This window comes from Scleropages formosus, chromosome 10 (assembly GCF_900964775.1).
Source record: "Scleropages formosus chromosome 10, fSclFor1.1, whole genome shotgun sequence".
In the NCBI taxonomy this organism is placed as follows: domain Eukaryota; kingdom Metazoa; phylum Chordata; class Actinopteri; order Osteoglossiformes; family Osteoglossidae; genus Scleropages; species Scleropages formosus.
The window spans coordinates 18863169-18876330 of NC_041815.1; the positions used below are offsets into that span (position 1 = coordinate 18863169).

At 40.3% G+C, this 13162-nt stretch overlaps 1 protein-coding gene across 2 annotated transcripts; it reads left to right on the forward strand.

The window, feature by feature from the left end:
- Positions 1-2626: 2626 nt before the first annotated feature.
- On the forward strand, positions 2627-12519 carry LOC108928733 (oocyte zinc finger protein XlCOF6). 2 transcript variants are annotated; one of them, XM_018742804.2, is made up of 5 exons: positions 6958-7597; positions 8795-9056; positions 9445-9566; positions 9819-9927; positions 10897-12519. In XM_018742804.2, the coding sequence occupies exons 1-5, from the start codon at positions 7379-7381 to the stop codon at positions 12270-12272; spliced, it is 2088 nt and encodes a 695-aa protein (XP_018598320.2). In that variant the 5' UTR covers positions 6958-7378; the 3' UTR covers positions 12273-12519. The 2 variants fall into 2 exon arrangements, with proteins under 2 accessions (XP_018598322.1, XP_018598320.2); XM_018742806.2 differs by lacking the exons at positions 6958-7597; positions 8795-9056; positions 9445-9566; positions 9819-9927; positions 10897-12519 and adding exons at positions 2627-3089; positions 3269-3521; positions 3931-4038; positions 5100-5126.
- The last annotated feature ends 643 nt before the right edge of the window (positions 12520-13162 follow it).

The following is a 13162-nucleotide window of genomic DNA, read 5'->3' on the forward strand; positions in this document are numbered from 1 at the left end:
GAGTGGCCAGCCTACCAAAATTACTCCAAGAGCACAACGGCAACTCATCCAGTAGCTCATAAAAGAACCCAGAACAACATCTAAAGAACTGCAGGCCTTACTTGCCTCAGTTAAGGTCAGTGTTCATGATTCAACAGTAAGAAAGAGACTGGGAAAAAATGGCATCCATGGGAGGGTTCCAAGGCAAAAGCCACTGCTGACCAAAAAGAACACAAAGACTTGTCTCACATTTTCCAAAAAACATCTTGATTATTCCTGAGACTTTTGGGCAAATATTCTGTGGACTGATGAGACAAAAGTTGAACTTTTTGGAAGGTGTGCGTCCTGTTACATCTGACGTAAAACTAACACAGCACTTCATAAAAAGAACATTATACCAACAGTCAAACGTGGTGGTGGTAGTGTGATAGTCTGGGGCTGCTTTGCAGCTTCAGGGCCTGGACGACTTGCCATAATTGATGGAATTGTGAATTCTGCGCTCTACCAGAAAATCCTGAAGGAGAATGTCCGGCCATCAGCTTGTGACCTCAAGCTCAAGCGCACATGGGTTATGCAGCAGGGCAATTATCCGAAACACACCAGGAAGTCCACCCCTGAATGGCTCAAAAAAAAAAACAAAATTAAGGTTTTGGAGTGGCCTAGTCAAAGTCCGAACTTAAATTCAATTGAGATGCTGTGGCATGACCTTAAACAGGCCGTTCATGCTCAAAAACCCTCCAATGTGGCTGAATTAAAACAATTCTGCAAAGAAGAGTGGGCCAAAATTCCTCCACAACGACGTGAAAGACTCATTGCCAGTTATCGCAAACGCTTGATTGCAGATGTTGCTGCCAAGGGTGACGCAACCAGTTATTAGGTTTAGGGGGCAATTACTTTTTCACATAGGGCCAGGTAGGTTTGGACAGCTTTTTTCCCTTAATAGATGAAATCGTCATTTAAAAACTGCATTTTGTATTTACTCGGGTTATCTTTGTGTAACATTAAAATGTTTTTGATCTCAATCATTGAACTGTGACAAAAATGCAAAAAAAAAAAAAAAAAAAATCAGGAAGGGGGTAAATACTTTTTCACAACACTGTGTGTGTGTGTTTTACGAATGTGTGATGTGGATGTAATTTTATGGATAAATGCACAAATATTTTTCATTAATTTAGCAGATACTCTAAGTAATGTACACTACAGGGTATACAAAAGGTATTTCACAATGGATAAAGACTTTGACACATAATTATCAAAGCACAACTTGTGTTGACATAGATTTCTCAAGTAGCTGCCTACAGAAGTGAGAAACATAGGAAATGCATCCATGATTTTGGCAGCTGGTGTGATGTGATTTTTAGGTAAATGTCAGGATGGGAACGGGGACGCGGTGGGTTGGACCAGGTCCTGCTCTCTGGTGGGTCTGGGGTTCGAGTCCCGCTGGGGTTGCCTTGTGTCAGATTGGCATCCTGTCCTGGGTGTGTCCCCTCCCCCTCCGGCCTTATGCCCTGTGTTGCCGGGTAGGCTCCGGTTCCCCGCGACCCCATATGGGACAAGCAGTTCAGATGATGTGTGTGTGTGTGTGTCAGTGTCAGGATGGGAAAGGAAAGGGTCTGAAATAGGTGGGTTTTGAGATCTTTAAAGAATGCTATGGCAGATTGAACAGTTTGAAGGGAGAGGGGGACCTCATTTCCATTAAGGGTTAAAGCTGGAATCTGACAGGCACTGGATCTTTCATCTCTCATGAGTGGGACCACCAAAGACATGGATATTCCACTGTAAGTAGCTGTGAAAGCTTCCTTGCGTTTTTACCGGTATTACGTGTATCTATGCTGGTCCATCATGATGCCCGGGCTGTGGGTTTGAATCTAGCTCATTCTTTTCAGAATTTGCATGCTCTCCCTATGTTTATATTAGTTTCAGGTGAATCAGTAACTCTGAATTGCCTGAAGTGTGTTTGCATGTGCGAGTGAACGTGTGTGTGTGACTGCTCTCTTCTGCCTCACCCTGCTTCACATCTATTAAGTATTTCACTGTATAGACAGAACAGGATAAAGCTATTGAAGAAGAGCATAAACTAGCTTTTGTGGTTATTTTCTGTTATTTCTTATACAATTTTCTACTCATAATTTTAACCATACTTTTATTTTTATTAGTGTTTTCGTAATAGCTTATAGACAAGTGAAATAGACTAACACAAAATGTTCACAAGTTCCCACTTCCACACACAGAATTATCTGATGTTTCCCTCAATGACACTTTTCTCCGGCGACTTACACTACTACTAGTGTTAAGCTACTTGCAACGATGATGTAACTTACTTTGCTCAGCCTGGTACTACCGCTGGAGGTGGGGATTTGAACCTACGACCTTTGGGTCCGAAGGGGAGCAACTCACCATTTAGCGCACCAGTATAAAACTTACGTTGAATTGTTCGGAAATTGTTGTGCACATAGTCACACTATCGAAATGCCTTCCGCTACTCTCCGCTAGTTCCGTTCTAGACAGCGGAGGATTTTACGGCATTCAGATTTAAACAGCTAATGGGAACCCGGAATCCTGAAAGAGGCCGGACCGGCAGGAAGAAAGCGCCATGTGAACCGGAAATACCAAACATGAATCCCGAAAGATTAAGGAACGCCGGTAGGAAGAAAAGCCCTCCTTAAACCGGAAATACCAGCCCGGAATCCTGAAAAGGCAGGAACAGTAGGAAGTAAAGCGGTCCCCATTATAAATACATATTTTTTTCTTTTAAGCGGTTTTTGAATCGGAAATAGCAATGATGTGGAACGTGTTATGTAGCTGGAAGAGAAGGCAAAGTTTCAAAGAGCCTTCGACAATGGAGTTTTAATTAAATTTTAATACTTTTTTTGATAGCGGCGAAATTAGCCAGCCAGGATATTATTATATAATTATATTCTCAAAAAATCGGCCACAGCATGTCTCCTCTTGAGAGGCAGGTTACGTCTGTTGTAGACACACTTATCAAAGCAGCCGTGGCAGAAATGAGAAAAGTTGTGCGTGGGGCTTTTGCCGCGTTAAGTTTTAAAAATGAAGCGCAAAAAACGGAGGTAGAAGGCAAGTTCAAAGTTTCATTTGAGTCCAGCATGGTGAGTGCAGCATCATGCTTCTGTTCAGGTCGTTTTGTTAAAGTATTTCAAATTGCCTTATTTGGCGGCTACATTACAAAAGTGGTAAATCAAATGAGTGTGTAAAATTTGACTGTACATTGCTGCACTTCACGAGACAGTGGGTTCTCTCTTTTCATTGTTTGGGGTTTCTTTTTCAGCCTCTGTTGGTCTCCAGCGTGGGGATTATGGTTGAAGAGGCCGTGGCCAAGATATGCGAAATTATCAGTGCGGACTCAGCCGTGCTGCGCTTGGAAGTGACACAAAGTCAGAATGAGAATGAAGCACTGAGGAAGAAATTAGATCTGATGGAAAAGAAGCTGCTTACTGTGCAAGGAGGTGGAGAGAAACCAGTCAGGCAGCGCCTCCCTGTTGCTCTTCAGTCTGACCATGAATTAAGGGCATCTGAAAGAGGTGAACTTTCTGTTTGTATGTTTCATTCATATACAAAATTAATGGCTTTACTGAAATGTTTTCAGGGGGGTGCAGTGGGTTGGACTCGGTCCTGCTCTCCGGTGGGTTTGGGGTTCAAGTCCTACTTGGGGTACCTTGCTATGGATTGGCGTCCCGTCCTGGGTGTGTCCCCTCCCCCCCCTCCCCCTCCAGCTCCAGCCTTACGCCCTGAGTTGCCGGGTTAGGCTCCGGCTCCCCGCGACCCCGTCTGGGACGAGCAATTCAGACAGTGTTTGTGTGAAATGTTTTCAAACAGGATTTCCGGGGCTGTATATGTGTTAAATACATAGAAATAGTTAAATACTTTGAATTTAATCTTTTAAAAATTGTTATATTGATCCTGTTTGGATTTTTTTCCCCGTCATTTTAGATGGATGTTCGGTAGAATGCTGTCACAGGACAGATTTGGAGCCCTCAAACCCAGAGGAAGTATCTCAGTCACAGGCAAATGTACTCATGGATAAGGTCAGCTTGACAGGTTGTGTTTTTCTGTGTTAGTGTTATTTAAACTATGTTGTAAAGAGGATAAATGATCAAAAATACACATGAACACACAATCTTCCAAAAATCTATTTGAAAAGTCTTTCATCTCCATCCACTAGAGCTAGGCAGTATAGCTACAGACCAAGTCATTATAAAATATGTTTGGTATTTATAGCACTCATATCTGAATCAAATAAAAAAAAATTCAAATTTCTAAGATTGCAGATAGTAAAAGTAGGGGAAATATAATAACACTGATTGCTGGTTCATCATTAAATGCATGATGCTGAAGCAGGTATGTTTTACGTTTTTTGCTTTTTCTTTTTGGCTTCCATTTTTAATTATTTTCATGATGTCTGCATTCCCAGAACAATCCAAATATTAGGGTATGAGTTCTTTAAATGTGAGACATGAGGGGAAACATTACTGTAATTATGTGAACAGCTGCTTTTGCACACTAAGCAAAATCATAATTTTATATTTAACTTCTTTCCTTGATTTTGTGAATATTTTTAATATATGGTTTCATTACATTTATTTAGCAGACTCTTTTCTCCAAAGCAGCTTCCGTTGAACTGTGTAGTGTTATCAGCCCACACACCTTATTCACCAGGGTGACTTACACTGCTAGACGCACTACTTACACTGGGTCACTCATTCATACATCAGTGGAACACATGCTCTCTCTCTCTCTAATGGTGAACCTGAACAGCATGTTTTTGGACTGTGGGAGGAAACCAGAGCACCCAGATGAAACCCACACAGCCAACATGCAAACTACACACAGGGATTGAACCCATGTCCTTTCACACCACCCAGGTGCTATGAGACAGCAGTGCTACTTGCTGTGCCACTGTGCTGGTTTAATTCTTGCTCTGATCAGTGATTTAGATCACACACATTAGTTTCATTCCTGTGCTTCATTGCTGAAATTTTTTTTTTTTTTTTTTTTTTTTTTTTTTAAATGCTTGTAAAAATTTTGGTTGACATAGTTATTGCGTTTTTGTTTTCTGAATTGTACAGTGTATGGTAACTCTGGCATTCCTCTTTCTGCAGTCTGCCACCTTTGAAGAGTGCAAGTCTGAAAATGTTAAGGGTGCAGCTGTGAATAATGAGCTGAAGGAAAGTGCTAAAATCAATGCAGCAGGTAATTTTTTTTTTTTTTTTTTTTTTAGAAGGATACTTTTCTGCAGTAGTTTCTACACATGTCTTCTCAGTACTTGTGATTTATTGGAATTTGTAATAGTTTGCTCTATTTCTGCAGGACATCCTGGAACAGATACTAGACAAGCTATTGTTCAGTTAACCAACTGTATGGAAAGCTGTGGGACAGAGAAACAGCACAAAACAAGCACATCAGAAAATTCAGATGTAAAAAACCATGGAAAGAATGCATTTGGTCTTTGTAGAAAACCTTTCAAAAAACAAACAGAAATTTGCAGGACATCTGAAACTAGAGGGAAAGAATTCACTAACAAAAGAAAATATTTTGGTTGGAAACATAGTAAAATACAACACAGGGAAAGCAAACCATTAAGAGGTATAAAGTGTGGGAAAAGTTTCCTTCAGAAACATCACCTAAAAACACATCCAATTGTCCATGCAATTGACAAACCATTTACATGCATACAATGTGGAAAAGGTTTTACAGTAAAACACAGTCTTAAAATACACCAGAGCGTTCATACAGGTGAGAAACCATATAACTGTGGAATATGTGGAAAATATTTCCGACAAGCTAGCTGCCTTAAAATACACCAAAGAGTTCACACGGGAGAGAAACCATTTATATGTGATACATGTGGGAAGTGTTTCAGTCATTCAAAGGTACTTAAAACTCACCAGTTAGTTCATACAGGTGAGAAACCATTCAGGTGTGATACTTGTGGCAAATGCTTTAGTCTTTCAGTGAACCTTAGGAGACATGGTCGAACTCACACGGGAGAGAAACCATTCAGTTGTGAAATATGCGAGAAGACATTCAGCCAAGCAAATAATCTGAAGGCTCATAAACTTATTCATGTTAGAAACCAGTCACTCACTGGGGAAAAACCGTTCAGCTGTTCTACTTGTGGAAAATTTTTCAGTTTTCAAAATAGTCTTAGGAAACATCAGCAGATTCACACAAGAGAGAAAGAATTTATCTGTGCTCTATGTGGAAAAAGTTTTCGTAGTTCGTATTCCGTTAAAGCTCATCAAAGAATTCACACTGGGGAGAAACCATACAGTTGTAAGAAATGTGGGAAATGCTTCGGTCAGACAAGTGCACTGTCAACACACGAGAGGGTTCACACAGGAGAAAAACCGTTCAGCTGTAAGACGTGTGGTAAGTGTTTCAGTCTTCCAAATGGTCTAAAAACACATGCGCGCATCCATACTGGAGAGAAACCTTTCAAATGTGTGACGTGTGGGAAGGATTTCAGCTTTGTAGGCAACCTAAAGAGACACCAGAGAATTCACACAGGAGAGAAACCATTTACTTGTGATGTATGTGGAAAGAGTTTCAATCAGGCCAATAATGTTAAAGCTCACCAGCAGATTCACACTGGGGAGAGGACATACATGTGTGAAAAATGCGGGAAAAAATTTGCCTATTTAAGAAATCTTAATGAACATAAATGTCTTTATTGCTGAAAGAAACTGGTCACATTTAGCTCGGTAGGGAAACTGCATTAAATTGAATATTTAAAAGTATCAGTGCGCAGAGATTGCATGTCTTGAGTTGATTTAACTCAAAATGTTTATCTCAGTTGTGTTAAATATATAAATATTACATTGTAGTTGATTTTACCTAGATTCTACTGGATCTAAGAAATAAAACATTTAATGCATCACTCATTAATTGTGCACTCTCCGTCCACTCCATCCACGTTGCCAATTTTTCTCTGCCCGCCTTTGCTCTTATCACTGTCTTCTCTCTTGTGGTTCGTAAACTCTATCGAGAGAGAGTCTGAAAACAAAAGTATTCTTATTTGTCTTATTTTAACGAGAAGCGTATTGCTGAGTGATAAGTAATCGCATACGCAGTGCGGTCGCTTTTCGTGAACTAGGATTTCATTCAATTTCGTTCAAACGCTTTTATTTCTGAGGATGCGAGAACGGCGGTTGACTTTTACTTTGAAAGACGCAGCGCCCCTGCGTGGAGGACGTACGTGTTCCTACGTAACGTCTTGCTCGCGAGTTTGTTTTTGTGCCGGCAGCGCGCAGGGGAAGAGCTCTCTTTTCCCGGCTCTACCTCCAGACTGCTTTGCTGTCGGTGTATATGTTGCGTTTAACGTTTTCAGAAGAGACAATGAAGTAATTGCTGCAATAATTCGTAGACTGGCCTCGAGAGTATGTCGCTTTTTCAGACACAGTTATCCTCCATCATGGAGATACTGGTGCAAACGGCCTTGACTGAGATGAGGAAAGTTGTCGCTGAGAGCTGTGGCGCGTTAGCGCAACGTCTGGAAAAGTTTCAGCGCCATTATGAAAATAAATCAGCAAAGCTGGAAACGCCAGTAATAGAAAGCGAGCTCAGAGAATCATTAGCGTCCCTGTGCGAGCTGTGGATGGTGAGTTTCCCGAAGCGCTGGCTGGATGGACGGGGACACACGGACACAGTCACACAATCAGTGTGTGCGGCAGCTGCCTGCTGGGAGGGAACCCGTCACACAGCCGCACTTAACACACTGACTGTGTGGAGCTGTGAATCTGAGAAAATACCTTCAAAATTAGTAAACAGTCGCACACTGACTGTCTGCACACACATCTCGCTGGTAATGAACGTAACTTAAATTAAAGTGTAAACAGTAAAGCTCTCACTCACTAGCATTAATATAGCGGCCTGGTGGGCGGGGCTTTTCCCACGACCCCCCGCCGCGTGCTCTCTCTTCTCCTCTCTTCGCTTCGGTGATGTTTGTGAGCTGCTCTAGTCTAGTCACCGGTGTTGTTTTGATTCTTGTGTGTAGTTTTGATTGCTGTGCTGCAGCCTGATGCGGATTCGTTTGTGCCTTTGTTTTGTAAGGTGTGGTTACCCTTTTACATTTATTAATTTATCAAATCAAAGTCAGCTTTACTGTCATTCCCACGGCATGTTCAGAACATGGCATTTCTCCTGGGCCACATCTGACACTGTTCTCCAAAGTGACCTGGTGTTAAGATACTTACATTCATGCACCCATTAATACAGCTGAGTAATTTTACTGGAGCAATTTAGGGTGAGTACCTTGCTCAAGGGTACTACAGCTGGAGGTGGGTTTTGAACCTGTGACCACTGGAGCAGCTCTAACTACTATGCTACCAGCTGCCCACAATTACCCACCCATGAATGTGTCATATTGTGTACCCCAAGTGGTATCCAGTTGCCCAGGATGTTGCTTGGCTACTTACCATTTGCAGAGTTTTTTTTAGTCATTATGCTATAGAGCAAAATATCTGCAGAATGATAGGGTGTGTTGTAAAGAAGGTGGCCAAAGCGCTTGTGTCATCCTTCTTTCTTGTGCAGCCAGATGAGTGTTTCAGTTGTAACAGGATTTTATTTAGAGGTGCTTTTCAGGGAATTGTTTAATTTTCAAAATATCTCCTGCCTCTAGAAGCTTTAGATGAACAAATTAGGGAAGAAAATTAAGAAGGCCAAATATGTAGGTTTTTGAAAATCTAGGAGTATTCAATGAAGATTAAAAAAAAAAATAAAAATTATGCGGTCTATTGAAGATGTGGGAAGAAGAAAATCTATTGGTTGTTTTCCATTTTATTCTCTTACTTTTCAGAGCCAGTTTTCCTCCATGATGGGTGTTCTGGCCCAGGAAGCAGTGAATAAAATTTGCAGTCTTGTTGCTAAGGAGTCTAGCACATTGCATTTGGAAGTGGCACAGAGACAGAATGAAAATGAAGCATGGAAAAGGAAAGCGCGGCAAATGGAGCAGGAGCTGAGGATTGCAGAAAGATGTGGAGATAATCAAGCAGCACATCAAGAGAAAAGCCTCACTGTTACACTTCAGGTTGAGGATGAATTAAGACAAGTGAAAAAAGGTTGGCACCTGTAGTTTGATTCTTCTAAATATATGTAAATGAAAGAACACATGAAGAATTGCTATGGTTATTTTGCAAGTAATTGCTTTCATGAGATTTGTTTAGTAAAAGTAAAAGCCTATAGTAATTAAACAATTATTATGAAGTGCTTTATGGAAGCCAATATGTGTTAGATATAGGACAAATGATAACATATAACAGCTAAGTTCTTTATTGAACAAACTGAGTGCAAAGAGTGGAGCAGGATGGTTTTAGTCAAGGATGTCAAGGTTTTATCTCACGCAGGCCTGCTCACCCTGTATAATCAACGTAAATTGCTTTATTCACAAAGTGTGTGTTTTTGAACGTTATTTGGTTTACTGTATTTATTTGAATTTACGCTTTTCAGTTCCTTTCCACATTGTTTCAGAGGAGGAATGTTCTGACAGCATTAGTCAAGGGAGACATATGGAGTCTCTCCCTGTAGTGGAGGAAGATGTGACATTGCAGTCTGTCGTACTTATGGACAAGGTTTGTTACACTGATGCTTCTTCTTAGAGCACCTTTGTCTTTCTGTTCCTCCTGTTTACCTTTCTTGTCATGTGTGATTTAATAATCATTCATGAAAGTTCTTTACTTGTAATTATACAAAATGTACAAAAGAATAATAGCATTATCCCTCTAGTCATGTAGCTGCCAAATGTCTGAATCAGGTCCTCTAAGAAGTTTGTATATCAAAGGATGACTGGCATAAAACTGACTCTACCAACTTCTTTGTGTCAGTTTCAAGATATGAAGGACAGGATTGAGTCTGTTATCATCAAGGAAGAAGGTCTTGAGGAATGCTTGGAGAGCTGTGTCCTTGAGGAAGGGCTGCACATTAGTGCAGAAGGTAAGTTTTGTAAAGTAAAGCTCCCAATCTTTAATCTTGAACCCACTAAACTTATTTCCAATGGTGGATTTCCAATTTTTAAGCAGTCCTTAGTGATTTACTCTACATTCACATTTGTTCATTTAGCTGACAACTTTTTTTCCAAAACAACTTAGTGTTAAGCTACATAGTTATTTACCTGATTATAGAGCTGAATAATTTTACTGGAGCAATTTAGGGTGTGTACCTTGCTTATGGGTACTGTAGCTGGCACTGAAATTCAAACCTGTGGTTTTTCAGTCCAAAGGCAACAGATCTAACCACTACACTACCAGCTGCTCCCATACAACTCAAAAGTCTGAGTAACTTGGGCAATACTTCTATGGGATTATCTTGGCAGAAGAGTGAAATCATATCAACTCACAAGTGTCCTACATCTTTGGAATTATTGCAGAAGAGCTGAGAAGCTGTTGATTGAGTTAATTCTGAAAGTTTTTTTTAATCAAATGCATAATGGAAAAAATTGGGTTCTAGGAAGTGTATTCATACTTTTCACTGGTACTAGTAACACAGCGTGCTGTGTTATCCCCAGGAGTTTAAAATCTTAGATGGTGCTACTGTTAACAGGGTTTTGCATTCATACCTGTTTTTACTAACTTTTTTTAATGGAAAAGTTATCAAATATGGGTTCTAATAATGTTGTTTTTGGGTTGTAATTGATGCTTAATTAGTTCCATGCACTAAGTTAAGCCTCTCATAATGTTCTAGGTACCACATATGTGATTAAAGTAGGGCATGTATGTAAGCAAAGTAATAATGCTGTAGACCTGAATGTTTAAATTTTATGAAATAGGTTACATATTCCTTCTGGCTTATTCAGTGATTAATTTATAGTGGTAAAGAAAATCCTTTCTGTTTTCCTACCTTGCACAAATGGTTCATGGCTTTTTAATGAGCAGGATGCATTATTTGTTCCTACTTTCTTTGCAGGGGTTGTAGAACTTTGTACTCAAACTGGGGAGAACCAACCTCCAGTTGAACAAGACTGTTGCATCTCTATAGAAGTCACAGAAGAAAACACACGGCGCAAGTGTGCAAACTCAGATTTTGACGTTAAACATAGACATGGTGTCAAGACTTTCAGGAATACAAAATATAGTGTAAAAACAGGCCATAGAGGGGGTAAGGTAAACAGACAGTACAGTTGTGTACAGTGTAAGAAGAGTTTTGGAAGGCTTATTAATCTAAAAGCACATCAAGTAATTCATGCAGTAGAGAAACCATTTACCTGCACACAATGTGGAAAGAGTTTTGCAATGAAACAAAACCTTAAACTACACCTGCTACTTCACACAGGAGAGAAACCATTCAGTTGTATTGAATGTGGAAAGAGTTTCAATCAGCAAAGTATTCTGAAATCCCACCAGAGCATTCACAAAGGTGAGAGATTATTTGGCTGTGATATATGTGGTAAAAGTTTCCGTCGTGCACATGGGCTCAAGAAACACCAAATAGTCCATACAGGGGAGAAAGCATTTCACTGTGATGTTTGTGGGAAGCGTTTCAGTATTATAGGCAACCTAAATAGACACCAGCGCATTCACACAGGTGAGAAACCATTTACCTGTGATACATGTGGGAAGAGTTTCAATCAAAGTAACACCCTTAAAGCCCACCAGCGTATTCACACAGGAGAGAAACCGTACAGCTGTGTGACGTGTGGGAAGTCCTTCAATCAGAAGAGCAGGGTTAAATCTCACCAGCGCATACATGCAGAAGAGGTCCCCTGCACTTGTATTGTTTGTGGAGTGAGTTTCAGCTCCACGCGCTCCCTTAAAGCTCACCAGCAAGTTCATGCCGGAGAGAAGCCGTTCAAGTGCGCTGTGTGCGGAAAGTCTCTCGGTTCCACAAGCTCTCTAAAAGCACATCAGCAAATCCACACAGGAGAAAAACCATACAGTTGTACTATATGTGGAAAGGGCTTCGGGGCCTCCAGTTATCTAAAAATTCATGAGCAAATTCACACTGGGCAGAAGTCATTTAGCTGCAAGCAGTGTGGGAAGAGCTTTACTCAGCCGAGCAGTCTTAAGACACATCAGAGCGTTCACACAGGAGAGAGACCATTTAGCTGTGATGTTTGTGGGAAGAGTTTTAGTGTTTTAGGTAATTTAAATAGGCATCAACGAATTCACACAGGAGAGAAACCTTTCAGCTGTGCCATTTGTGGCAAGTGCTTCAATCAAGGGAACAGTCTTAAAGCCCATCAGCAAATCCACACCGGAGAGAAGCCATATATGTGTGATAAATGTGGAAAGAGTTTCTCTTATTTAAGAAACCTTAAAGAACACAAATGTGTTTATGGCTGAAGTCTGTCCAAAATGACCAGTTGGGTTAAATACCATATGTGGCAAATGCTTACAAACCACTGAAGACTATATGAGAAGTACATTTGAGCTGTATGTACAGAAAAGTAAGAACCTTTATGTTGTGATTTGTTTATTTAAAACTCAAGTTTTCTCAGTTTATGTAATGAAACACAAACTATGTTCGAGCATAAACACACAATGTTATCGATTATTTAACTGCCTAACTCGAGTAAAAATTACTTGTGCATATGTGGAATTTTTTTTTTCCAACATGCAGTGTTCATCAGTTCTTGGCCACTTTCGTTTTGCTTACCTACACAATAAAATGTTAATAATACATAACTGTTTATAGCTGAGGTCTTGTAGAAAGATATAAAAAAAATCAGCATTTTGTTAATCTACAGTGAGGTAAATTAAAATTACTTTGAAGGGTGGAAGGTGTCTTACAGCTAAGAAATCTTGTGGCTCTCTGGTTAAATGCAGATTATTCAACCCTGAAACATGCAACACAGCAGTGGTTGTAAACACGGTGGAATTGAGTTAAATCAAGGTGGTCATCGACTCCTGTTGTTAATCGGCACGGTGGCACAACAAGTAGCACTGCTGTCTAACAGCGCCTTGATGGTGCGCAAGGACATGGGTTTGATCCCTGTGTGGTTTTATCGGGGTGCTCTGGTTTCCTCCCACAGTCCAAGGGCATGCTGTTCAGGTTCAAATCGAATCAAATCGAGCTTTATTGTCACATCATCGTCAACATAACATGTAGAGAAGAGTGAAAATTTTTAGTGCAGCTCCAGAAAATGCAGTGTTGAAAGTATAACATAAGTTACGCTATACAACATAAGTGTACACTTTATGCAATCCCTATATAAAGTAAAACAATACAATAC

Excerpts from the sequence above, each read along its gene's own strand:
- LOC108928733 (XM_018742804.2), top strand. The coding sequence starts at position 7,379 with ATGTCGCTTTTTCAGACACAGTTATCCTCCATCATGGAGATACTGGTG. Across the intron at positions 7,598-8,794 it reads CCCTGTGCGAGCTGTGGATG|AGCCAGTTTTCCTCCATGAT; the intron begins GTGAGTTTCCCG and ends CTTACTTTTCAG. Across the intron at positions 9,057-9,444 it reads ATTAAGACAAGTGAAAAAAG|TTCCTTTCCACATTGTTTCA; the intron begins GTTGGCACCTGT and ends TACGCTTTTCAG.